Raw genomic sequence first — 25,530 nt, forward strand, 5'->3', positions numbered from 1 at the left:
CAGCCTGGGACCTGGATAGCGCCAGCTATATTTTTAAAATGGAATGATAGCTTCTGAGCTCATAAGTTACAGCAGATATTGGAGCACTGTCTGCTGTGGCTCAAGCATTGCCTGGATGGTGTGAAAGATACAAATGCCGACTCTTCTGGAAAGCTGGAGGCAGAATGCTCTCTGGACTCTCCTGAGGTGCCGGGAATGGGGAGCGGGAAGAGGACCAGGTGCTTCTAATCCTATGCACTTAGACTAAATGGGTACTTCCCTCCACTAGGTACAAAGACGGCAGTCTGATCTGCCAGGCCGGTGAACCAGGGAAGTACCGGATTGAGAGCAAGTATGGTGTGCACACGCTGGAGATCAACAGGTGAGGACCCAGGACTGGCGTGTACTGGGGCCACATCCCATACTCTATGCACAAAGCCAGAGAAAGCAGAAGTCAACTGGGCATGGTGGTACACCCGCGATCCCTGTACTCAGGAGGCTGAGGCAGGGGATTGGGAGATCCAGGCCAGCCTGGGGGACCTACTGAGACATGAAGAAATCTTACTCCTAGAGGTTATGGGAAGAGTCACATGATGGCATACATGTGCCATACCCAGACACACAGGTGCACGCAGGCATAAACCATAAACAGCCACACACAAACTTAATCTTCCTGTCTTTGTCCGGATGTGTGCTTATAATAAAAGCATTTTCTTCTTTACTAATTAAAAAACAGTTTATGTACTGGGTTTTGTTGAAGAAGGAATGATTCTGACACTTGTTCCTGACAACAAGGTCAATTCATACAATGACAGCTGGCCGTCACAATGCAGGCGTGTGCTCAGATCCCAGCCGGAATGGGGCCAGAGCCAAGGAAAGGCAGGGTTCACAGACCGAATGTCAGCTCAGGTGGATTCAGGGGGAGGGGTTCTGCCTAAATACCTCTAGTGGGAGTCTTGCTGACAGGGTGTGTGTCACTAGGTGACTAGTCATCCCTGGGGATGGAGATGGATGGGGGGGGCATCTATGAGGGTGGAGAGAGGGAGCCAAGCAAAGCTGTTTTAGCGGGTTGCTCCTGAGGCCCTGCTCCAGGACAGGCCTGGTTTGTCTGGAGGCTCTGTAGGGCCCTGACCCTGCAGCAGAGTTGGGGTTTTACTTTTCCCAGGTTTTCTCCTCTTCCTAACAGCTTCTTGGCAACTCCTGCTTTTCTACTAGGGAGACAGCCCCTTCCCTGGGCTCATTTTGGTGGCCTGAGGACAGTGTAGTGCTGCCCCTGAACCCTGCAGAGCTGTGGGCCCCTCAAGGTCCTCACTGTGCAAGTGCCACCCCGCCACAGCTGCCCAGCCTCCGCTAAACTAGAAGCCCTGCCCCCAAGCTGGAAGCTCTGGCCTCTCGGCTGGTTTATTTCTTCTGCTCTCCAATGAGAACCAGTGCAGTGTGCTGTTCTGGGTGGCATGTGGGTAGCCATCGAAGCTGGACTTTCTGTCTAGTGCCCATGGGGTGTCCCACACCCAGAGTGCAGGTGAATAACATGGCCAGGAGAGGCCTGGGCCTGGGGTAGCAGTTCGTAGCACTTTCTTGGCAAGATGCAACTGGAACTTCCAATATGAGGGGGCACTGGGTGGGAACTGTGGGGTATGTTCAGGTGAGGGATCCCCAACTGTCTGTGAGGTACATGGGTGCTGGGGCTAGAAGCAGGCCAGGAAAATCAGAGGGACTGTTTATTGGGGATGTTGACTTTGCTGAAGAGAGAAGGGGCTTAGAGGCTGGGGAGGAAAGTATCTAGTCTCATTTCTGAAGGACCCCTCTTAACTGCCAGTAGACTTGGGGACCAAGGTGGACCAGTATGGAGTTCCTGCTGAAATCTAAGACCAAGGAACCAGGCATGGAGCAGGAAGGGAAAATAGGGAAGAGGTCCTTGGGAGACTTTTCAGGTAGAGTGGAGACTTGCTGTTGGAGTCAGGTGTCCTGGTCAGGTGTCCAGCTCAGGGGGAGAAGCCAGGAACCAGCTAGGTGGGCAGAATTCCACACCAGCTTTCTGAGGGTTGAAGAGCAAGGAGGTCACATCTCTGGCCCTGGGGCACTCTGTGGACGGCAACTCTCTTCTTGACTTCCAAGAATCGGTGGGCAGTAAGCCAATGCCAGTTCCCTCAGGGAGGACACTGTCCTCAGGGTGTCTGCTTTCTGGGCTTGGTGGGCCTGGGAGATTGGTTTGAGCAACAGTTAGCTTCTTGCCAAGATGTCATTTCTCTTTACCAAGCGTGAAAATAGCCACACTCCCACCTGATGTTGGCAATAGTCAAACTTTACATGGGGATAAGTGAGCTTTAAATAGAACAAAGAGATGGCTGGGATGGACTTGTTCAACTGTCCCTGGAAGATCATGGTGGAATGATCCAGACACCAAGGCCCCTTCCTTACAGCTGCCAACATTAGAGATGCTTCCCCTAACTAGCACATCTCTGTTTTTCTCTCCCTACTGGACACATCTCAGCAGATGAAATGAATTTCATGTTCTTTAGGAAAAGAGCAAGGGAAACCCTCAATTTATAGCTCAGCCGAGCTGTTCATTCCAAAGTGCTGAGCTGCGCATCATCCGATCTGGGCATTCTCGGGTGTGGAATGCCTTGTGCTTCCCTCTTGCTGGTTCTGGAATGAGCCTTTCCCTGTGTTGTGAGATGACATTTGCTCCCATGAATATTCTTCGGCTCCCACAGCTGAATTCTGTAAGTGCCGAAAAGCAAACTCACTCTTTGGTACTTTCTGAACTTAAACTTTTAATTTATATTGTAGCATATACTCAGGATTCTCTCTTGGGATCCCTACTGAGAGTCCCTTTTCTTTAAAGGATTTTTGTTGTTCTTGTATTTTAAAGATCATTTAAAACAGTCCATTTTTTTTTTTGTCTCTTTGAGACAGGGTCTCCCTGTAGCCCCAGCTGACCTAGAACTCGCTATGTAGACCAGGCTGGTCTCGAAATCACAGAGATCCGCCTGCCTCTGCCTCCCGAGTGCTGGGATTAAAGGCGTGCGCTACTACGCCCGGCTGTAACAGTCCATTTTTTTTTTTTTAAATTAGCGATATCACCACTGTCCACTCCTTGGAGAATATTTTCATGACTAAGCTTTTCTTATACTTAATTTTTAGGCTTTGATATTTAAGTTCTTACTTGAATTAAACTACAAATCTAGTGTCTACACTGCTTGCCATTTAAGGACCCTGGGCATTGCCTACCCACGAGGAATTCACCTAAGATGCTGTCTTCTTATCTTTTAGAAAGACAAAATGGATTAGTTTCTTGCAGGAAGTTGTGTTGGGTACCTTCACACTGAGAATTTGGGAGGCAAAAGTTTTACTTCCCCGTGGAAGTAAAAACAGACCGAAGAAAACTGCCTATTCTGGGAGCTCATCCAAACAGAAAGTAAAACCCTCCAAGTTCTCTCAGCATGAAGCAAAGGCTAGAATTAGACTGCGTTTGCTAAACATTCTCTGTAAGGCCTTGGGGAGGAACAGGGGGGAGGGTCTCTTTGGGACGCTGGGACACATTGGGTCTGGGGTCAGAGTCAATGAAATGTCTCTAGGTTAGCTTGGATGAGAGTCAGGTGGAGCTCCCCATATCACTTGGCCTTCCTCTCTGCCGCTAGCCCATCCCACCCCGTCCCAGGCGCCCTTTTACCCTACAACCCCATCACCCCTAGCAGAATATGGGGTGTTCTAGTCCCTGCTGTAGCACATGTGCGGATGCTGATTTATCATTTGCATGTGTTCCTCAGCTTCAATGTTTTGTATGGTTTGAAGAATTCCCAAAGGAGAGTCCTGTAATGAACAGACTAAAGGAAGACACTAAAAGGATTCCTGGACTCCTGTCCACCCAGCGGCCACTGGGAGACACCCCATTCCAGGGAAGCCCATTCTAGCTACCACTGTGGTAAAACAGGGGGCTTGATATTTTGGAGGGTCGTGGGCTTCCTTACAAATAGAAAGGAAGCTGTGGACCCTTCCTCCTGAAGGTCTGCTCCTAAGCATAGGAGTGCAGTGATGGACGCAGAGCAGGCACCGCTCTGGCTCCTTCTCTCATCATTGTGCCATTGTGTCCCAGCTCTGAGCGATAGCACTAATGGGTGCTAATGGGCGAACGGAGGAGCTAATGTGTTAGGTGGCGCTGTCCCATCTTCATGCCTGAGCCAGTCCAGGGCAAGCTGGGAGCTGGGACTGCCTGTCCATTCCAAGATTTCTTTCCTCTTTCCTGTGGTCCATTCTGTGACAATCTTTGTTCTTGCTAGGTATCCTTTCAGCTCATCCCCACTCAAGAATGGCAAAACAGCCATCAAGTGTGGTCCTCAGAGGGCTGGAAAAGCTCTCCTGTTTGTAGGAATATGGGGGAGGACGGGAGGCTTTGTACAGGAGTGAGGAATCCTCTGCCAACTTTTGGTTCAGGAATTCAGCTAATGCATTTTAGTTGATAATATGTGAGCTTGATCTGTCACAAAACTGCAAGCATTTTTCAAGTGCATTGTTTTATTCTAATCATCAGTGTCAGCCTAGTGAAGGAGGCGGCTGACAAGCATCGCGTAAAACATAGTTGGTTCTTTTGCTATAACATTGATCGATGAGGACTTTGGGCTCAGCTGAGGAAGTGCAGATACTAAGCGATCCTTGGGCTGACTGCTCGGTAGCCCTGTTCTCTGTGGCTCTTACTTTGCTTGCCCAGTATTGATACCAACCCTGCTTCTCCAAGATGATGAGTTCTAAGTGGAAACAAGTTTCATATTGAACTCTTAGGACTTAGAACTTCTTTCAGTTCAGGGGAGGTGGTAGAAGCCTTATCAGGGCCCAGGTACAAACAAATTGATTGACCACAAATTCTAATACTGTACTTAGCTGTGTAAAGGGTACTTGATGCATTGAGCACAGGCTTTTACTATGGCTTTAAACACCAATGAAGAAATTTGCAGTATACTGAGGGGACTCAGCTAGCAAACCCTCATATTAACACCCAGAAAGGCAGCAGGACGCTGTGAAATCTATGCAGCTGACTGCTTGCCCAGGTGCCATCTTGTCCACCGTCCTCTGAGGCCTCTCTGTGGTCCAGGCATGAATCGCTGGGCCTCCTTTCTTGGGAGTCCTGTCCCAGATGTCTTTCTGAACTCTGCTTTCTGCTAGGAAGTTGCTTTGGGTGCCTGTGTCCCCACGTGGTCCCTGTTGGGTTGGTCAGGAGATTCTGATCAAGCGGTTACTGCAGAAAGCCTTGTTCCCCGTCTGCCTGTCAGGACCTGCAGCGTAGGGTCAGCCTGCCCCCATTTCTATCATTTGTTCTGCTGTTGCTAGAGGTGGGGCTGTTGTAGGGACAGGCCTTGGGCCAGTATCTGAGGATATTTTTCCGTTTGAAGACTGCACTAATGAAATGACAACACCCTGGTTTGGAAGAAGCAGCACAGAATAAAGAACGATGGAAAAAGAGGAGCCTGCAGACACTATAGAGAAGTAACCCCATTCCTGGACTGGCATACTTAGGAAGCGGTTCTGATGGGCACATACATGCTGACTTCCACAGCAGGTCAGCCTAGAATGCTGGTGTGTGTCAGTGGAGCAAGTCCCACATTGCAGGACGTTCCTCTTTTGCTCACAGTTTCATTGCCCCAGGGTAGGTCTGTGTCTGCAGGGTTTCCTAGTCAGATCAGACCAGAGCCGTGCTGTAACTGTTGGGCAGCAGCTGGTATACATTCCTTCAAGGCGAACGGGACGTGATGCACTGGCCTGAGTATCCGCAGAGACAGGCTGCTGTGTGACTTCTTTGTGAACACTGGCATGTAAAGGAAGCCAGATGGCATGCCTGGCACAGCAAGATTGGGCTGGGACCACCAGGAGGAAGACGGGGCTACAGGCAGCACAGGTCTCAGAGACTTCTCTCCCCATTCCTGGAGATATTAAGTTGTTCGGTTAAATAACATATTTTCAGCTCTCAGAGAAACAGAATAAAGTAAAATTACCTTTGGCCTCCAGGAATGGGTTTTGTCTCTGGGCCTCTCAATGCTTTTTAAAGCGAGACTTGGACAAATTTTTCATTTCTCAAAAGTGGACTATCTCTTTTCCCAGATTACGGTCACACAGTGTCCCCATTTTGGAGTGAAACTAGCAGCAAGAACAATTTTGGAGCCAAGTAGACCTTATTTCCCAATCTTTCCAAGAGCCAACTTCTATCATGATAATTTCCAGGGTCCTTGACAATGTTATTTAAGACAGTGGCTGAGGGTTTTAGGGCTGGGGAGGTGGCTCAGTTCATAAACCGCTTTCCTTAAAAGTGTGAGGACCTGAGTTTGATCCCCAGAATCCCTGTAAAAAACCTGGGCGTCATGGCATGTGCTTGTAATCCAAGCCTGGGTGTGGCAGAGGCAGACAGAAACCCGGGGCTTACTGGCCATCCAGGCCGACTAATGAGCGAGCTCCAGGCCAATGAGACCCTGTCTCAAAAGCAAGATGGGTTTCTGAGGAATGACAACCAGGATCTCCTCTGGCCTTCCTATGCATGCATACACACATGTACCTATATGTACACATGTACAATACATACCACAACACACATGAGAGAGGGAGAGAAATGGAGAGAGAGGGAGGGAGAGAGAGAGAGGGAGGGAGAGAGAGAGGGGAAGGATGGGCACACACAGAGAAAGAAAAAGAGAGGGAGAAGAGAGGGTAGAGAGAGAGAGAGAGAGACAGAGGCAGACAGACAGAAGGATCTACCAGAATGGTGCCTGGCACTGAGCAAAGCCTATCTGGTCAGCAGCTGGCTGCCTCTCTCTTGGGTTTCCTGGGGAAACACATGGAGGGAGGCAGTTCACAACCACTGAAGTGGCTTCACCTCTGAAGGATGGAAGTGGGGAGGCAGGAGCTCTCTGTACCCTGAGGGCTGTGCTCATCATTTTCAGCCCTGGTCTTCCTGGGTTAGACATGTGCTCATGTCTTCAGGGGTGTGTCGATGAGGCCTGAATGGGTCGTTCCAATCTGGGAATTGTATCATTTGTGATTCTCAATGTTACATACTGGTTTGGGAATCCTGCTGGGGACTGAGGTGGGGTTGTGGATCTGCTGTGTTGTTTAGTGGAGTGTCTCACACTTAGGAAGGTTCGTGGGTCTCTGCTGAGGCCTCAGTTACAAGCTCTGCTTCCTGCCTTGGGCTTGGAGGAGTTCTTAGCAGTCTGGTTAGACTGATACACAGAGGAATTCAGAACAGGAACAGTGGCAGGCGCAGTCCTAGGATGTGAGCATAAGACAAGGAGGCAGGGCAAAGTGCTAGCTCCTGTGCCACCTCGATCCAGCGCGTGCTCAGCTCCCAGTCAGGGTCTTAGGGTTCACACTTTGCTCTGTGGAGATTCCTTCTCTATGTGGAGAACACAGGACTGCCGCATGTGCGCATCTTTTTGTCCTGGAGGGAAAGATTCTACTGCAGATAGACGTTGTGGAAGCTTGTCTGTGATGAGATAAAACCATGGACGTGACTATGTTGAAAATAGGGCCAGGATGGAGCAGAGATTTCTCCCAGAGAATGAAGTAAGGATTTCCAGAAGTACCCCATCCTTCCTGAGACTCAAAGCCAGATATGGTCTGGAATCAGACGCTCCTCTGTGTCTATAATTAATACCGTGTGCTGCCCGCCGTTCCAAGATAGAACTGGCATCGTTCTCCAGCAAATCGCAAGTGATTCTGGCCACAGGGTTTGCTTTCCAGGAATGTTTTGTTCAGGTTCAGATTGTTGACTTTGCCAGAGCATCCCACACATTTTCTTTTTCTCTCCAAGGGCAAACTTTGAGGACACAGCCACCTACTCAGCAGTTGCAACCAATGCCCACGGACAAGTATCGACCAATGCCGCAGTGGTGGTCAGAAGTGCGTACACTGTGCTGTCGGGGAGGCTGAGCTTTGCCTCCTTGTTTTCCTCATCCCCACATTTACCCAACTGTCTCCACAGGGTACCACGGGGATGAGGAACCTTTTCATTCTGTAGGGCTCCCGATTGGACGTAAGTACACTGGGACGTCTTGTCTAGAAAGATGTTTAGTGACATAGCATACAAGTGAAAATTATTTTTCTAAGGGTAAAATTTTTATAAAGTTGTATTTTGTTTTAAAAATATTTTATTCATTATTTTTATTTTATATATATGAGTGTATTGTCTGCATGTATGTAAGTACACCCCTGTTGTGCAATGCCTATGGAGGACAGAAAAGGGCGTCGGATCCCCTGGAACTGGAGTTACAGACAGTTTTTAGCCGCCAAGTGGGTCCTTGCATGAGTACTCACTGCTTTTAACTGCTGAGGCATCTCTCCAGCCCCTTAAAGTTGTATTTCTAAGCACCTTTCCAGGTTTCCTTGGCCAGTGTGTGACAATTTCCTCTGCTGGAAAACTGATGTTCCTAGACACTGGTAAAACCGTCACTCACAGAAATTCAGGGGAGAACCCACTGGCTTTCGCTTGGCCCCTTTGGTCACAGTGTCCGGCAGTGGCCCTGTGATAAGAGATGCATGTCTCTGTGATCCAGGCTGACTGCCTGGGGAGGTCAGAGAGCTGTGCTGAGGTCAGGTGGCATTAGGAAGGCCACCAGGCTGAGAGTACCAGGGATCAGGACCTGCTTCCAACATGGCTCACTTATGGTTCAGGGACAAGATATGGGGTTGATCTGTACTTCTGCCACAGGAGTTATGCCTCCCACAGGAGCTTTGACTCGACCATGATTCCATCTATATATGAGCCCAAACACATAAAGAATTGGCCCAAAACATTTCCTGAAGGCAGATCCGTATTATTTATTTATATTTATTTAATGTGTATGTATGTTTTATTTGCATGTATGCAAGTATATAATGTATCAGGCACACCTGTGGAGGCCAGGAGAGGGTGGTCGGATTCCCTGGAACTTGGAGTTGTTTGCAGTTAGCCACCATGTGGGTGCTGGGGACCCAACCCAGGTCTTCTGGAAGAGCAACCAGTGCTTTCAACCTCTGAACCATCTCTCTCTGAAGGTAGATCTTGCTAGCAGTCACTTACTACATTTTTGGTTGTTCATGCATGACTTTTATTGGATGGGCCACGTCTATCACTTGGCCAATATCCCCAAGTACATGGGGACAAGTCAAGATTAACACAGTGAGATCTGCAGATCTGGAGTCCCATACACCCTGGACATCTAGAATGGAATCTTCTAGATTATCTGCCCTAGAAATCCTTAGATTTCTTCCATTAAAAATTTACCTTTCTGCACAGACACTTGAAGTAGTTATACATGTATAATACACTTATAGATCACAGTTACAATGGCTGTTCTTATGTTTGCCATCTATTTTCAGCAAATGTAAATATTTTATAATTTTTGCAGTTTTGAAATTAGAGTCAAGTTCACATGGCACAAAATAACCCCTTTAAAATGTGTAGAACAGCCAGGCTTCAGTTATTTTTAAAGGTCAGGGATGGGCCACTGGCTACCCAACTTTTCCTCCCAAGACAAAAATCACCACCCGTTTGCAGGTGGTCTCTGAACTTTTCTTACATACATGTGTTTGTGAGTCATAGATTGTTTTTAGTTTTAAAAATTTGCTCGCTGAGGCTGGAGAGATGGCTCAGTGGTTAAGAACACTGGTTGTTCTTGCAGAAGACCCGGGTTCGAATCCCAGAACCCACATGGCAGCTAACAACTGTCCATAACTCCAGTCCCAGGGGATCCAACAGCCTCTTCTGACCTCCATGGGCATTGCATGACATGGGTGCACTTACCTACATGCGGGCAATACACATGTACACATAAAATAAAAATAATAAATAAAATTAAAAAAATTCAGTTGCTAGGCTTGGAACACACTGGTAATCCCAGCATTCAGGAGGCTGAGGCAGGAAGAATTTGAGTTGAAGGCCAGGCTGAGCTACACAGTGAGACTGTGTCTCAACAAGCAAATGACCTGGGATATACCTTAGTGGTAGAATGCTTGACTAGCATGTGAAAGGCCCATTGCTTTTCTTCTGAATCATGCACATGCTATCCCAAACACCTTTGAGGTTTAATCTGGTTCTGATTGATACCTCTGACTGATACTAATTACTTGACTTGCTATGAAATGACACTCTGGTAAGGACAGTCCTACAATTTATTTTGAAGATGAAAACACATAACTTTCTCAAGCCTCTCCTTGTGCTGAGGTGGGATGTAAACCCTCTGTTGTAAATAGTAAAGTCTAAGCTGAGTCTCTGTGTGACCATCCCTCTAATGATAGAATAGCCTGTTTTTCTGACTCTACAAATTTGCCATATTACAGGTGAGTGACTGTCAAGGTGCCTTTATTGCCCATGGGTCTGATATCTCAGGGTGTCAGTGTGAGGTCTTGGGGAGGCTGCTTCCTGTTTTGCTGATGGTCCTTCTTTGGTCCTCCTGGGGCACAAAAGCCTGCTTTCTTCCTCCTCTATAAGGGCACCAATTCCATCTCGGGGTCCATCCTCCTGACAGTATCTAACCCCAATCTCCTCTAATGCCCTACTAACTAGTACCATGCAGGTTAGTGTTAGGAAAGGAGTCACAGGTAGAAAAGAAAGCATCCAACCTTGACAATCCAGATTGACCTCTACTATTGTCATTGAGGGGCAGGAGCTGACCAGTGGGATTGTAGTCATTATCAGTCAAGTCATAGGGGAGTTTAAGTATGTTAGTCTGTGGAAATAGAGCCATGGGGGTAGAGATTAGGGGGTTGTAAAGAACTTAGGGCCCACATTGTTCAATAAAGGTCTCTTTTGGTGGGTGGACTCATTTGTAGGGCAGGGATCACTTTCTGGATGGAGGCAGTATGTTCTGGGACCATATTTCGAAACATGGGCTAACAACACTCCGATAAGGCTCGTCAGCTCAAAGTGCTTTATAACCAGTCAGGATTTTTAAAAAAATGTAATTTCCCTTTAGTTAGGGCCACAGCACATGAGTCTGGGGGTTGCAGACCCTCAGACATACTCCCTCAGAGAGCATGAACATCATAGAAGGTGAGGGAGCATCCAGCTGTCAGTAGACAAGTACATTTGCTGAGTGAGACACACGCACACACGTGTGGGTGCTGACAGTCCGCCTTGCTCCCTGCAGTGCCGCTGTCGTCCGTGACTCCCTATACTCACTTTGATGTCCAATTTTTGGAGAAATTCGGGGTGACTTTCAGAAGAGAAGGCGAGACAGTCACACTCAAGTGCACGCTGTTGGTCACACCAGATCTGAAGAGAGTACAGCCTCGGGCTGAATGGTACCGGGATGGTGAGTGCTGTGGTGCACTAGGCCTGGGGTCACTACTGACATGTTGACTCCTGGCTTCTGCCACCTGTCAGTCCTCCAGGAAGGAGTGGTCTTAGCATGACTGTTGATTTGACCCTCATCTCTACCTGTGTGTTAGCTGCCAGCAGAAAAATAGACCTAGGGGAGGGGTTATTTTGGCACCCTGACAGTGACCTTGAACTTCATGGAGGAGAGTCCTGGAGCAGATGGGGAGGCATCTGAATCTAACCTTGACTTCTGATGCTGTTTCAGATGTGCTGCTGAAAGAGTCCAAGTGGACGAAGATGTTCTTTGGAGAAGGCCAGGCTTCACTGTCCTTCAGCCACTTGAACAAGGATGATGAGGGCCTGTACACTCTGAGGATTGTGTCCAGGGGTGGAGTCAGCGATCACAGTGCCTTCCTGTTTGTCAGAGGTGTCTGGTGGGAGGGGCTGAGTGTGCAGTAGGAGGAGCTTACATAGTGTGGAGGGGACAGGAAGAGGGGTCGGAAGACGGACCGTGGGCATTGGTCCCTGATAAGGAATAGCTCCTTCTTGCATGAGAGGCAGTCGGATGCCTGTCATCATGAAGATACTTTGATGAGTCAGTGGGAGAGGCCAGAAGCACGGTCCCTGCTGTGTACCGTTCTCAGCATCCTAGAGCTTATGAACAGGACCTCAGAGAGAGTGTGTGGCATGGGCATACTCCCCTGTGTGGAGCTGAGTACCAGGATCCAGCGGGCACCTGCCTGTTAGCCCTTCTCTAAATTCTACGACAAGGTCAGGCAAGACTAGGATAGTGTGTCTTTCGTCTTTGCTGACTTCAGTTAGCTCTTGTTTACAAAGGTCACAACGCAGTGTTCAGCAGTTACTGAAAGCCCTGGGTCTGGCCTAGTGCTCTTTACTACATCTAACCCTCACCAAAGTCTCACTAAGAACCTTTAATTTGTGAAAAGGAGAACATTTCCTGAGAAACCAGGCACAGTGTCAGAGAACATCAGTGGGAACATGTACAGAAATACTTATCATGTACATGTATATGGGTGTGCATAGACGTATTGTTCATGCATGATACATACAGACCATCTAAAATTTATTTTTTGTCTTTTTGAGACAGGGTCTCCCAGGCCTGGAGCTCACTATGTAGACCAGGCTGGCCTTGAAGGCCCAGAGATCCACCTGCCTCTGCCTCCTGAGTGCTGGGATCAAAGGCATGTGGTACCACACCCAGCTTAAAATTCTTTTAAAAAATTTTATTATTTTTATTTTATGTGTATGAGTGTATTGCCTGCATATTTGTGAGTGTACCTGTGTTGCACAATCTGAGGAGGTCAGAAGAGGGCCTTGGATTCCTCTGGACATGGAGTTACAGATGGTTGTTGTTAGCCACCATGTGGGCGCTGGGAATTTAACCCAGGTCTTCTGCAAGAGCAGCCAGTGCTCTTAACCGCTGAGCCATCTCTCCAGCCCTGACCATCTAAAATTCTTTTTTTTTTTTAAAAAAAATTTCATTTATTATTTTTATTTTATGTGTATGAGTATATTGCCTGCATGTATGTTGCACCCATGTCATGCAATCCCATGGAGGTCAGAAGAGGGCCTTGGATTCCTCTGGACATGGAGTTACAGACGGTTGTTATTAGATGCCATGTGGGTGCTGGGAATTTAACCCATGTCTTCTGCAAGAGCAGCCAGCGCTCTTAACCGCTGAGCCATCTCTCCAGCCCCGTCCATCTAAAATTCTCATAGTAACTTTATAATTACTGATGTTCTGCTTCCCAGTAGAGGCACCAAGGCTCATAGAAATTAGATTGCCCTCTGTCATCTCCTTCCTGACCCTGTTGGGGAGACCATCGACAGTGGCTCTGGATGCCATCACCAGAGGCTGCCCTGCTCTGTCTTGTGTGGCCAGCCACCTTTAGCTTGCATCTGCACTGTGTTCTCACCTCACTCATCTGCAGCTCCAGGTGTGGGTGATGTGAGAGCCATCAGTATATCAGATTTCCTCCCAACAGCAGTCAGAGCTTGAAGGAGGGTTCTGCTTTGAGAATGTATTTTACCTTAGCAACAAAAGTATGCATCCCATTCCCCCATACTTCCCACAGGAACACATAAGCATTCAGGGATGTATTTCAGCCCCTTCCACAAGGTTCTGTGGTTTCTATTAGGGTTGGCATTAAAAAGTGCCTTCCGTTCTCCTGTAGGGTCTGGCAGGATGTTTTGCCCATAAAAGCGCACTGAGTACAACCCGACTCCGATAGCCTTACTTATTCAGTATCACCAGTAGGAAGAAAATGATGCGGGCCTGGGGGAGTTTAACTGCTCTGATTACTTTCTGGAGGCTTTGAATGTGAAAGGAAATATTTAGCCCAAAGTCAATAAATCCCTAGCCTTTACTTTGCTGGGAGGTTTGGAAAAGACACTATAGAATGCTTACACTGCGGAGGGCACACAGAAGCCATGGCTATTGAATAAATATTGATTTCAGATAAGTAAATTAAATGTTCAGTGTAACTATAATTAAAGTTACAGCTCTGCTGAACTTCAGTGTAACTCTACTTAACGCTACATCATGATTCTAAAGACTATGTGAAAGCAACTGGGGAGAACTTGACTCAAACATTTGCCCACAAGTTGTGAAAAATTGGTTTTAATTCCCACATTTTTCTAAGAAATTTTAAATGCAAAAGTGACTTGGGTGATATTTCTCAGATATTACAAAGACTAGGGCACTATCCTGTTGTCAATAAATTTCTGACAACTTATATGATGTGTGCACATAAAACTAAGAGAAGGTGAATTTTAATTTTGGATCAGATTACGAAAAAACCCAGACAAGCAGTTTAATGTTCTGAGTTAAAAATGCATATAAATATTTACATTTCTTGACACCAGTTTGCCAGATTAAAATGGCATTCAAATAATGTGATAATAAGGATCGAACAAAGCAGAGAGAATGTGAGTTTGGAGGTGTTGTGGGCAGGCTTTGCAGTGTCCCTACTCTGTGAGTGAAGTGAATGTATTTCCCATCACAGATGCCGACCCACTGGTCACAGGGGCTCCTGGTGCTCCCATGGACCTGCAGTGCCATGATGCCAACCGAGACTATGTCATCGTCACGTGGAAACCACCCAACACCACTACGGAGAGCCCTGTCATAGGCTACTTTATAGACAGGTGAGAGCATGTTTTCCTAGGGATGGATGCCCTGATGAAATCATTACTACCAAGGAAGGAATTGAGACATGTTTCTCATTGCAAGTTGACATTGCCATTCCTGGGGGAATCATCACTGTCTGGTCAGTCAGTGCCCTTATGAGGTAATTGGTAGATAACATAGTAAGCTGAGCCCTTAGTGACCCCACTGGGCTTCACATTGAAATTGGGGCTGCTGGGGGATATAGCTTAACAGTAGAGTGTTTAACCAGCAAGCATGAAGTCTTAGGTTCAATCCTTGGTAGTAGAAAAAGAATTTGGGCTTTGTTGATCAGTAGCAAGTCCAACCCGTCACCCGCAGGACAAACAGGTGAAGGTGCAGCTACTTCTGATGTGAATGTACAGCTTTACAACTGGAAGAGCCCGAGAGACTAATTTCTGATCTGTTTTCTGCTGGGGAGTTAACATGAAGCTTTGTACTTAAATTGTTCAATCTATGAAAAATGGGGCTTATATTGCCTACATAGGACCATAGTATAAGATGGCTCAGATGTCATCACCTGACAAGCTGGGGAGACACCCTGTGACTGTGTCACCTGAGGTGGAAAGAGAATTGCCAATACTGGGTCTAAAATAACTATTTCAAGTAGATGTTGCTTAAACAAGCTCGATGGCAGGAATTACCTTAATTATAAAATTATAAAGATTGAAGGTTGTCTTTCTATCCATCTGTAACTGTTAGTGCATCTAGGTCTCTTTCTGTCATCTATGTATGTCTGTATACATGTGTGTGTGTGTGTGTGTATCTATTTATGTATCTATAGGTCTAGATACATATAGAGATAGCTATTGAATTTCCCAAATATCTTTTAGGTTTCCTACATTACAATATTCATGTAAGTCAGTATCTCAACAATAGTTTTTATCCATGTGGCATGCCCCCTTGTGATGCCTGATACATAGGACTACACCTATGAGGATTTCGTTGACTGCCATGTGTGTTTTTTCTCCTACTTTTTTTCATATGAAGATGTGAGGTAGGAACTAACAACTGGGTTCAGTGCAATGATGCACCAGTAAAGATCTGCAAATACCCGGTCACGGGACTTTTTGAAGGAAGGTCGTATGTGTTCCGCGTGAGGGCAGTGAATAACGCAGGTGTTAGCCGGCCTTCCCGGGTGTCCGATGCTGTGGCTGCCCTCGACCCTGTTGACCTCAGAAGGTTGCAAGGTATGCTCATTCAAGTTCTAGCCATGACTGGGAAGCTGTGGGCCATCTGCATGTGACTCTACTGTCCGCTGCATGCAAGCCTTAAGCATGCTGTCCAGTGTTGAGTGTGGCAGGGCAATGTTTTCCCATTCTCTGACATCTCCATCAGTGCCCCCTTTTGGCACGGAGACGTTGTCTCTATCCATGTCCCTTTAGGAATGCAGTGGCCAGACTGACATCTGTGCTTTACAACAAATGCTCCTCCCCTTCATGGAGTACTCACTGAGATCTTAGACTGCTCAGACCAGGCCTTCCCCTGTCCATTGATGATACAGTTTTAAACTTTAAAAAAAATTCTATTTATTGTTTTTATTTTGTGTGTATTCGTGTATTGCCTGCATGTAGGTAAGTGCACCCGTGTCGTTCACTGCCTACAGAGGTCAGAAGAGGCTGTCGAGTCCCCTGGGACTGGAGTTATGGACAGTTGTTAGCTGCCATGTGGGTGCTGGGATTCAAACCCAGGTCTTCTGCAAGAACAACCAGTGTTCTTAGCTGCTGAGCTGTCTCTCCAGCCCTGATGATACAGTTTTAATAACAAAGAGACTTGGAGCCCTTGACACCAAACTGCTCTGTGTCTGAGTTTTAATTTCCCATGGCATGGGTTTCTTCATGTGGACCCTTCACTGCGGTTTAAGGGAGACGGTAGCATCTTCTTACTGGCAGTCATTTGACCCTGTACAAAGAGCTGAGCATGCTAAGAATTCCCAGGAACGGTTCCAAAACCCCGACTCTCATGACCCCCAAGAACTGCTTTGTTGTGTGTGTTGAGTCAGCTCAGGTCCTGCCCCAAATTAGGGAAATCATACTTCCTTTGGGGACCTTTGAATGTCAACGTCACTGTGGCCTTTTCTCTCTGCAGCAGTTCATTTGGAGGGAGAGAAAGAAATCGTCATCTGCCAGGATGAGCTTGAAGGTGAGGCACACATCACTTCTTTCCAGCTGTGCAGACCCTAGGGCTCTAGTTAGAGATGAGAGATGGGTAGGGGGTCCTTCCTGACAGTAGTTATGTGAGCAGGAAGATGAGCACTTCAGGTCCAGCCTGGATGGTGGAGGGGGGACAGTAAGCAAGGCTGAGGGCAGAGGAGGACACGGTTGAGGTATAGTAAGTCTGGGTCTCACTCTTCTGGTTAGGGCCACAAATGTATCTTCCAGGAACTTCTGTAAACTAAAGCTGACATAGGGTTCCTAGCTGATGCTGGGTCCTTATATTAATTCTTTTCTTGTACCTATGGGTGTACATGCATGCATGCACATATGGAGGCGAGAAGACAACCTTCAGTGTACCATCTCCCCGTCCCCCCTTTTTTGAGACAGAGTCTCTCTCTCAATGGCCTGGAGCTTGCCAAATACCAGGGATCTGCCTGTCTCTGCCTCCTCAGCACTGGGATTACAAGTATATACAACATGCCTGGCTTTTTACATGGGTGCCGGGCCTCAAACTCAGGTCCTAATGCTTATAGGACAAATATTTTACCAATGGAGCTATTTCCCCATGCAATAATTAACTCTCTTAGTTGGAGAATATTTTACTTAATTTTTTGACCTTTTAAAATATTTTTATTTTATGCGTGTTTTGTCTGCATGGTGTAAGTGTACCTACCACACGCATACAGAGCCCATGGTAGGATGTCAGATCTCCTGAAGTTAAGGATGACCATTAAGCTGTCATGTGGGTTCTGGGAACTGAACCCGAACCCTCTGCAAGAGCAGCCAGTGCTCTTAACCACGGAGCCATCTCTGTACCACTGAGCCATCTGTCCATTTCTTCCCCTTTTGTTACCTTTTAAAGCAAGTTTTATTCCGAACATCTTAACAGAAATGGATTGTGATGCTCCCATCAAGTGATTTCTTTGCTTTGAATGATAACATTTCCTTTATTTACATTTGATACTGTGAATTCATCCATTAATATGAGACACCTAGAAAGATGTGTTCAGAAGGCAAATCTAATATTATGAGCAAAAAAGACCTGAGATTTTAGTTGGACTTATGGTCGGATCACAACATAGTAAGTGAAAACCAAAAATTAAGATTTCAGCGCAGGTCGGATGGCTTAGTAGGTAAAAACACTTGATTTGCAAGCCTCTTGACCTGAGTTCAAGATCCCTGAAATTCAGAGTGGAAGGAGAGAATTTACTCCTGAAAGTTTTCCTCTGATTTACACACCCTCATACACATACCTACACCCACAATGAGGAAGGTTGCAAATTAGCTGGAAGTCACTGTCTAAGCAGTGGCTCTTGTTTAAAACCACAAAAGGGGGCTGGAGAGATGCCTCAGCAGTTAAGAACACTGGCTGTTCTTGCAGAAGATCGGGGTTCAAATCCCAGCACCCACATGGCAGCTAACAACTGTAACTCCAGTTCCAGGGGATCCAATGGCCTCTCCTGTCCTCCGCGAGCATTGCACCACACGGGTGCACTTACCTACATGGAGGCAATACACGCATACACATTAAAAAAAAAAGTTAAAAAAAATCACAAAAGATCCTGGTTGTAGTGGTGCCCACCTTTAATCCCAGTATTCAGCAGGCAGAGGCAGGTGGATCTCTGTGAGTTCGAGGCCAGCCTGGTCTACCTAGTGAGTTCCAGGCCAGCTGGGGCTACAGGGAGACCCTGTCTCAAAAATATCAAAAAAAAAAAAAAAATCACAAAAGATCCCTTCTGAGGTAGCTGCAGGCCTGGAGTTTTGCTGATTGATCTTTGGATTTGCTGAACACACACCCCAAAGGGCAGTGTTGCATGTGTGTGTCTTCTGCCCTGTGAATACTTTCCTCAAGGGCCTTAGAAGGAGTGTGTACAAGCCCTGACCACAGAGACAGTTAATCCCATGAAAAGTACATGGGGGTTCTGCAGAGGTGACCCCACGGTGGCACTGGTGGGCTTAGTCAAACGCATGCCTCTGGAAGATCTCCAAAGCCACAAGAAGCACTTGATAAATTTTTAGCAGAGGAAAATGTTACTTAATGTTTGGCTTCCTCAGCCTAGTGCTATTCGTGGTACAGAATCGACTCTCGACCTTGTGCTGATGGCTGAAACTCACATTGGAACAACTGAGAAACGGCTCCAAGTTGTATTGGAGAAAATGGTCTTGCTGTGAACCAGCCTGAATAAATGGGAGCTTGGCATGCCGGGTGAAGGAGTTCTCTTTCACGCTCATGGGATGTTGGATTAGTGGGGAAGTGCTGTGTGCTTACCCCGTGTGGGCAGTGGAATTCACACCGGTCACAAAGGCCCCAGTGAGAAGGCGCAGCTTGTTCGTAGATGCCCTGATGTCTCATAGATGCCCTGATGTGATGAAATCTGCATTACGTGGTGGTCATTTCAAAAACCAGAGGCACTGCAGTGACAGAGTCTGATACAATTCTCTAAGGCGGGGATGTTCCAGCCTTGCCTGTCTGAGGAGACAGCCACCTTTTCCTATACGCATGGATACACTGCGAAATGCATCACATAAAGAAATAGAACATTTGCACAGAAATAGCACTGGGCTTGCCCACGGGTAGAGTGGAGGTCCTGCCTTGTGCGGTGGCTCTGATGTTCAGCCGGAAGCAGCAGCAGCAGCAGTCAGGGATTCTGTTTCCTCCGCACCTCATTTCCTGGTTGTCCTGCCCTTGCTGTGGGTGGCTCCCTTCTTGGTCCTGGCAGAGTCTTGTTCACACCCTGAGGTGTTCTTGAAGTGCCTGTTTATTTATTTATATATTTTTCTATTGTATGAGTGTTTTGCCTGCATATATGTAAGCATACCATGTGCGTGCACTGCCTATAGAGGCCAGAAGAGGGTGTCAGATCACCTAGAACTGCAGTTACAGATGGGTGTGAGCTACCATGTGGGTTCTGGGAACCGAACTTGGATCCTCTGGAAGAGCAACCAATGCTCTTAAGTGCTGAGCCATCCAGCCAGCCCTTGAGGTTTATGTGGCTGGTCTTGGAGGGTGGAGGGTAGGGCCCAGGTGGAGAATTGTTTGATGGCCTCCTGAAATTGGCTATGAATGAAGATACTGGAATGGTGGAGAGGAGCTGGAGAGCGACTCCACACACCATGGTCATTTAAAGCGTGAATACTTCCTTTATCTTCAAAGATTTTAAAGAGAGTCTATGTTTTAAACAAATCATATCTGGATTCAAAAATTTGCTCCTAGCAAAGGTCCCTTTCCACCTTCACATAATCTAGCCCTTGTCCCCTCCCTCCCTCCTTCCCTCCCTCCCTCTCTCCCTCCCTCTTCTTCCTCTCTTTCCTTAAGTTCTGGAATCAAACCAGGGCTTTGTACATATTAAGCAAGATTTATACCACTGAACACAGCTGAGTAAAAAGAGTGTTTAAACATCCCTTTAGACACTGGTTTTAATGATGTGGAAACATCTTTATTGGTTAAAAACGGAACCTCAGCTTTTTTAGCTTTTTGTTGTCTTTCTAACCATTTTCTCTTCCTCAGTTGGTTAATGCATCCCTTCCAAAATGCCACGTCAATTCTCTTTCCTTGATATCATCTACCTTTTCCATGATCTCTTCAATTACCCACTGAAAAGGGACAGTCCATTCTTGGAAAGGACAAGACAAGTTCCTGTACAATACGCCGATTGATTTTTATTTAATTATTTTAAACTGTGTTATTATTATAATATGAATGTGGTATGTATGCATGTGTGTAGGGTATAGGGTATGTGTGTGTATGGGGGAGGGAGGGAGGAGGGGAGAGAGAGAGAGAGAGAGAGAGAGAGAGAGAGAGGAGAAGAGAAGAGAGAGAGAGAGAATATACTGGCATGAATGTATCATGGTGCACATATGGAGGTCAGAGGACAGCTTTGTAGGTTGGCTCTCTTTCCACCTTTCGTATGTCCTACTTATCTTTAACTGTCAACTTGATGCAACCTAGGGTCATCTGAGAAGGGAATCTCAATTGAGGAATTTCCTAGGTCAGATTGGCCTGTGTGCAAGTCTTTGGGTAATTGTCTTAATTGTTAGTTGATGTAGGAGGGCCTAGCCCACTGTGGGTGGCATCATGCCCCATGTAGGTGGTCTTGGGCTAAATAAGATGCTAGCTAAGCAGGATCAGGTGAACCAGCAAGCTGTATTCCTTTATGGTTTCTGCTTCAAGTTCCTGCTTGAACTCCTTCCCTGACTTCCCTCAATGATGGACTGTGACCTATAAGATGAAATAAATTCATCCCTCCCCTAAGTTGCTTTTGGTCAAATCAACAGAGATGAGCCTAGAGCATGTGGGTCAAGTTATCAGGCTGTGCAGCAAACATTTTCACATGTTCAGTCACCCTGCTTCCCCTCCAGGATTGTTTTTATTCTACTAATTATGTATCTATGCCTTCTGCGAACCGTTTGGACCAGATGTTTGCAGCTCATGTGTTTAGTTGATGGTGATTATTTGCTTTGGAGCCTGCTGTCCTGAATTTTTCACATGTGCTTGACTTCTGGCCTCTACAATCTCCAAATCGGCCTCAGGTTTTAATAACTTATAGGAAGTTCTTCTATGGTGGCTGTGGTTTCCCAGGGTTGGTGAAGGAGACAAGCCCAGGGATGGGACCCAGAAACCCAAAGCTTGTACTTCAGCTTAGCCACTCAGTGACTGTGACATTGGCAGTGTCCAGACTCCTCTTCTGCATTGGAGCTGGTCAGTGTTGTCTTCCAAGGGCTAAAGCAGATGATGGACATGGAAAGATTTAAAATAACCAGATGAAAATCATGCATAAAACATAGTGATACATGACATATATTTATTAGCAAAATCATTTTAGTCTGAGAAGTATGTTTGTATGTAAGAATTCATAGCACAGGACACATGCACCTGTCTCTCCATTGTGACCCATAATCACCATGGCCCACTGGGTCAGGGCTAAGGGACCCTGTGGGTAGGAAGCAAGTAGACACCAAGGGCTTTTGTAACTAACCAGCCATACTTGGCCCCACAGTGAAAAAGGCAGGGAAAAGGGTCTGGTTATTTCCTCTTGTTCTTGTCTTTGCAGACTTCTCCCTTCACTCTAGGTGTGTTTCTGTGAGTCTTGTCCCCTCCTTGGCTTCCAAGCTGTTTTTATCCTGGTCCCTTCTGCCTGTGGTTAGGCTATCTGCAGATCTGTGAGGGCCCCATGGTTGCTTCCCCCAAGGTGGCAAGTCTTATGAACTCAAGAGTTTCATCTCTGGGGGCTTCCTGCTCATAGTTGGGATTCCTTCTCCTTGCTTTGACATCATATAAAATGTTTTCTCAGTCCATTTTTCCTGTGCCCAGAGGTTGTATGCCCCCAAACACACTGAAATATCTCAGCTCTGAAGTGTAGCATTCTGCTTCTGGCTGGCTGGTGCCCCCACAAAGCTGTACTCGGTTTTCTCCATTTGAACGTGAGACAGTCCTGGGAGCTCTGTAGGGTTTCCTGGGTCTTCTCTCTCTGGTTATCTTGCTTACACTTATTCAGAGGCTGCTCCCCATTCCCCAAGTCACCCTCTGTCTCCCTGACTTTCCTGGAGACAGGCTGCTGACTACTGATGAAATTCAACCCGCTGACCAGATCAGTCTGAGCCCTCTAGAGCTCACTGTGCTCCATGAAGGGACTCTGGGAGTGCAACTCAATCTTGTTTTGTGCTGTTTCCATGAGGCTGTTCAATTTGTCTCCTGGATCGAGTTCCAGGGGAGCAACTGGATATTGTGAAGGGCAGAGCAACGTCCTGCAGACTGTTCAAGCCATTTTAATCATGTGCTAATCTAATTGAAACTCATAATATTTTGTATCACAATCAAAGGGCCCTCGGATCTAGAAAACTTCCACTCCTATGAAAATCTCTCACAAATGCAAATAATGTCTAACACCGCATTGTATTTAAAAAGATGTAAGGTAAAAGGAGAAGTAGGTATACCAGATGTCTCTGCGTGTAAGTTTCAGTTATTTGCAGAGGGTTTATCAAACTCATTCCTGAAGTTCAAATACACACGCACAAATTGCAGTGATTGCAGATGTGTGCGGATCTTCTGAGGGAAGAAAAAGCACTATGCCTTAGAAGCTGATGTGAGACTTAAGGGCTGTGAGGGCCCATGGTGTGGCTACATCAGAAGGTCTGGGCTTTCTGGCAGTGCTGCCTTCTCAGAGCTGAGCCGTACACTTCTCTGTGCAGATTCCTAACAAGATGGCAAGTCTGGTTCGGTGCCCGATTTCTTCCGGGAAAATCCTGTCCTCTGTCCTTCAGAAGCTCTGAAAGATTCTGAGACTCTTATGAACTGTTGTATATCAGAAACAAAAATAGAGGAGTGATCTTTAATGGTTTGTTTTGCTTTGGGTATGGAAAAAAACTCTTGTGGTCTGTTTGTCTTCTCTGAGTAGAAATGACCAAGTTCAGCAGGCTACAAGAGGGCAGTCTTTAGTGTTCTGGGCTGTGCTGGGGGATGGCTGAGGGTCCCCACACAGCTCTCACTCAGTTAATTTTTCCTGCAGGTGATGTTCAGATTCCAGGGCCTCCCACTAACGTCCAAGCCTCAGAGGTCAGCAGAAACTATGTTGTCCTGAGCTGGGACCCCCCTTCTCCCCGCGGCAAGGAGCCTTTGATGTACTTCATTGAGAAGGTACGTGGGCTAAGTCCCCAACAAGGCAGATCTCAGACTGCCCTGCTTGCCATGCTTGACTGAGGGGCTGCAAGTCCTTGGCTTCCACAGACCCTGACTGCTGTTGTTTAAGAGGGGGTTAGGCAGTGGCTGGGGGCAGAGATGTGATCATAGGGGCTAGTCTGGAATGGAAACTTGTGGGCTGAGCTTTGTCCCCTGTGCGACGAGGTTGTTGCTCAGCTGTTTGGCTCCTATGGCCCATGGTCCAGAAAGGAGCTGAACTTGCATGTCTGTAACTTCCTGCCAGCTCCTCCCCAGGACTACTAGTTCCCATGCGAAGTGGACCTATCTGCCCATGCTCAGGGTTTGCATACAAACCATACAGCCATTGGGTGGCGATCTTAGAATAGGAGCCAGGCTTGAGACTTCTTTTACGTACAACGTACATTGTGTGTCACAGGCTAGAACGCACAACCAAATTTGAGAAATGATAATCTTACGCCCTAAGCATTCTCTCTTACTTCAGTCTGGTCTGTTTTATTGAGGGTTTAACACTAATCTGATCTGGTCACTGTTGGGTTAGGGAACATCACTGGAAAAATCTTTCAAGACCCCCAAACTCTGTAACGATGGTATTGTGTGTCAAATTTATGTACAATGCACAATTAAATGGATAGTGTACACATGTAGAGAGCATAACATTTTGTCTAAGCCTAAGGTATGTAATACAAGTGGACAAAACACAGTGGAAATGGAATGGCCATGATCTAGATCACGAATGAGATCCAGACTCCACAGTGTCTGGTGACCGCAGGTGTTCTCAGCTTATCTGCCTCGCTGGGTAACCTGGAGCAGTAACCGGAAGTGTTACCTTCCACATTCTCAAGGCTAATGTGGTTAGCAGCATTGTGGCACACAGAAGGCTAGTCCCAAGTGTGGTGCCATCCCAGGATGGATGGATGTCCTTGGGCCCCTCATTTCCCTGTGTTGTCCCCCAGTACTGGAAACACTAAGTCTTTGCCTAGAAGGGTGCCTCTGTCTTGGAGCCTGTGTATTGCTCTTGCTCTCCATCCCTCATTTCACAATGAAGTGTGTGATGATAGCCACAGAATTTCCTCTGCCTGAGCTCTGCCTGGCTCCTTACAGTGTCCTGGCAGATGAAAGCTCTCTGTTCTGAGAGTCACAGTGCACATGGAGGCCCATGAGGCCAGTGCCTACTGGTGACAACCTACCCCACACTGCTCTGTTGGGGGAAGCAGTGAAGCCTGGTGTGTGTTGTGTGATGCTTGGTATGCCAGCAGCCTCCACCATGGGCATCTGGAATGCATGCTGCCCTCTAGTCCCACTCAGCAGATGGACAGCATGTGACCCCTTAGTGGCTCCAAGCCCTCCTTGGGCTTCTGGAAGCCTTATGTAGATATGTTTTCACTGCTGCCTTCTTGTCTTACTTCTCAGCTGATGCTAGCCCTGGCTGGAGGTCTGCCAAGGTCCCTTATAGTGCCTAGTCAAAGTCACAGAAGCCTTGAGAGGAATGGCCCTCAGGTCTCTAACAGGTCCCTACTGTGACCACCTGACTCCCCAATACTTCTTAAACAGCCACTTTTCAAATTTTTCCAAATGAGATAAAACGTCCCCTTTAAGCCCGAACCTAATTGAAAATATTTTACCAATTGTTTTGAACCCGCATTAGGAGGTCAAGCCACATTCCCATTTCCTGGACAAAATTACTTTCAGAAAGAAGGTGTAGTAGTTGTTTCTTCATTGATGTGACACAATACCTGAGAATCAGCTTAAGGGAGAAAAGGTTTATTGTGGCTCATGATTTGAGGGTCTCGTCCATCTTGGCAGAAAGGTGGGAGGGTTAGGGTGACTGGTCACATTACATCTGCAGTCAGGAAGCAGAGAGCAGACAGGGATAGGGCTGGGTTGTAAGACCTCAAACCTCCTCACCCAGTGACCCACTTCCTCCCATGAAGTGCCACCTCCTAAAGATTCCAGAACTTTCTACAACAGTGCCATTAAGTGGGGACCAAGTGTTCAACCATTTGAGCATATGGGGGCACATTTCAGATTCAAACCCCAGTAGGGTGTTTTATCTCTGTAGGAAAAATATAAAACATATAATTGAAACTTTAAAAGCAATTATCAATGCTAAAGATTACATACTATAGCCAGGTGTGGTGGTGCACACCTTTAATCCCAGCACTTAGGAGGCAGAGGCAGGCAGATCTCTGTGAGTTCAAGGCCAGCCTGGTCCACATAGTGAGTTCCAGGACATCTGGGGCTACAGGGAGACCCTGTTTCAAAAAGACCA

At 46.8% G+C, this 25,530-nt stretch overlaps 1 protein-coding gene across 1 annotated transcript in view; it reads left to right on the forward strand.

Moving 5' to 3' along the window:
- Nucleotides 1-25,530, forward strand: part of Myom2 (myomesin 2) — a gene marked incomplete in the record, with an annotated part of 73,545 nt that overhangs the window by 9,538 nt on the left and 38,477 nt on the right. The window contains 9 exon segments of the mRNA XM_008830462.1: nucleotides 269-361; nucleotides 7,775-7,863; nucleotides 7,946-7,996; nucleotides 11,091-11,255; nucleotides 11,526-11,687; nucleotides 14,287-14,428; nucleotides 15,438-15,637; nucleotides 16,536-16,589; nucleotides 23,110-23,237. Of these exon segments, the coding sequence (XP_008828684.1) occupies nucleotides 269-361; nucleotides 7,775-7,863; nucleotides 7,946-7,996; nucleotides 11,091-11,255; nucleotides 11,526-11,687; nucleotides 14,287-14,428; nucleotides 15,438-15,637; nucleotides 16,536-16,589; nucleotides 23,110-23,237 (1,084 nt within the window).

Source organism: Nannospalax galili, unplaced genomic scaffold (genome assembly GCF_000622305.1).
Source record: "Nannospalax galili isolate Female #2095 unplaced genomic scaffold, S.galili_v1.0 scaffold134, whole genome shotgun sequence".
Taxonomy (NCBI): Eukaryota; Metazoa; Chordata; class Mammalia; order Rodentia; family Spalacidae; genus Nannospalax; species Nannospalax galili.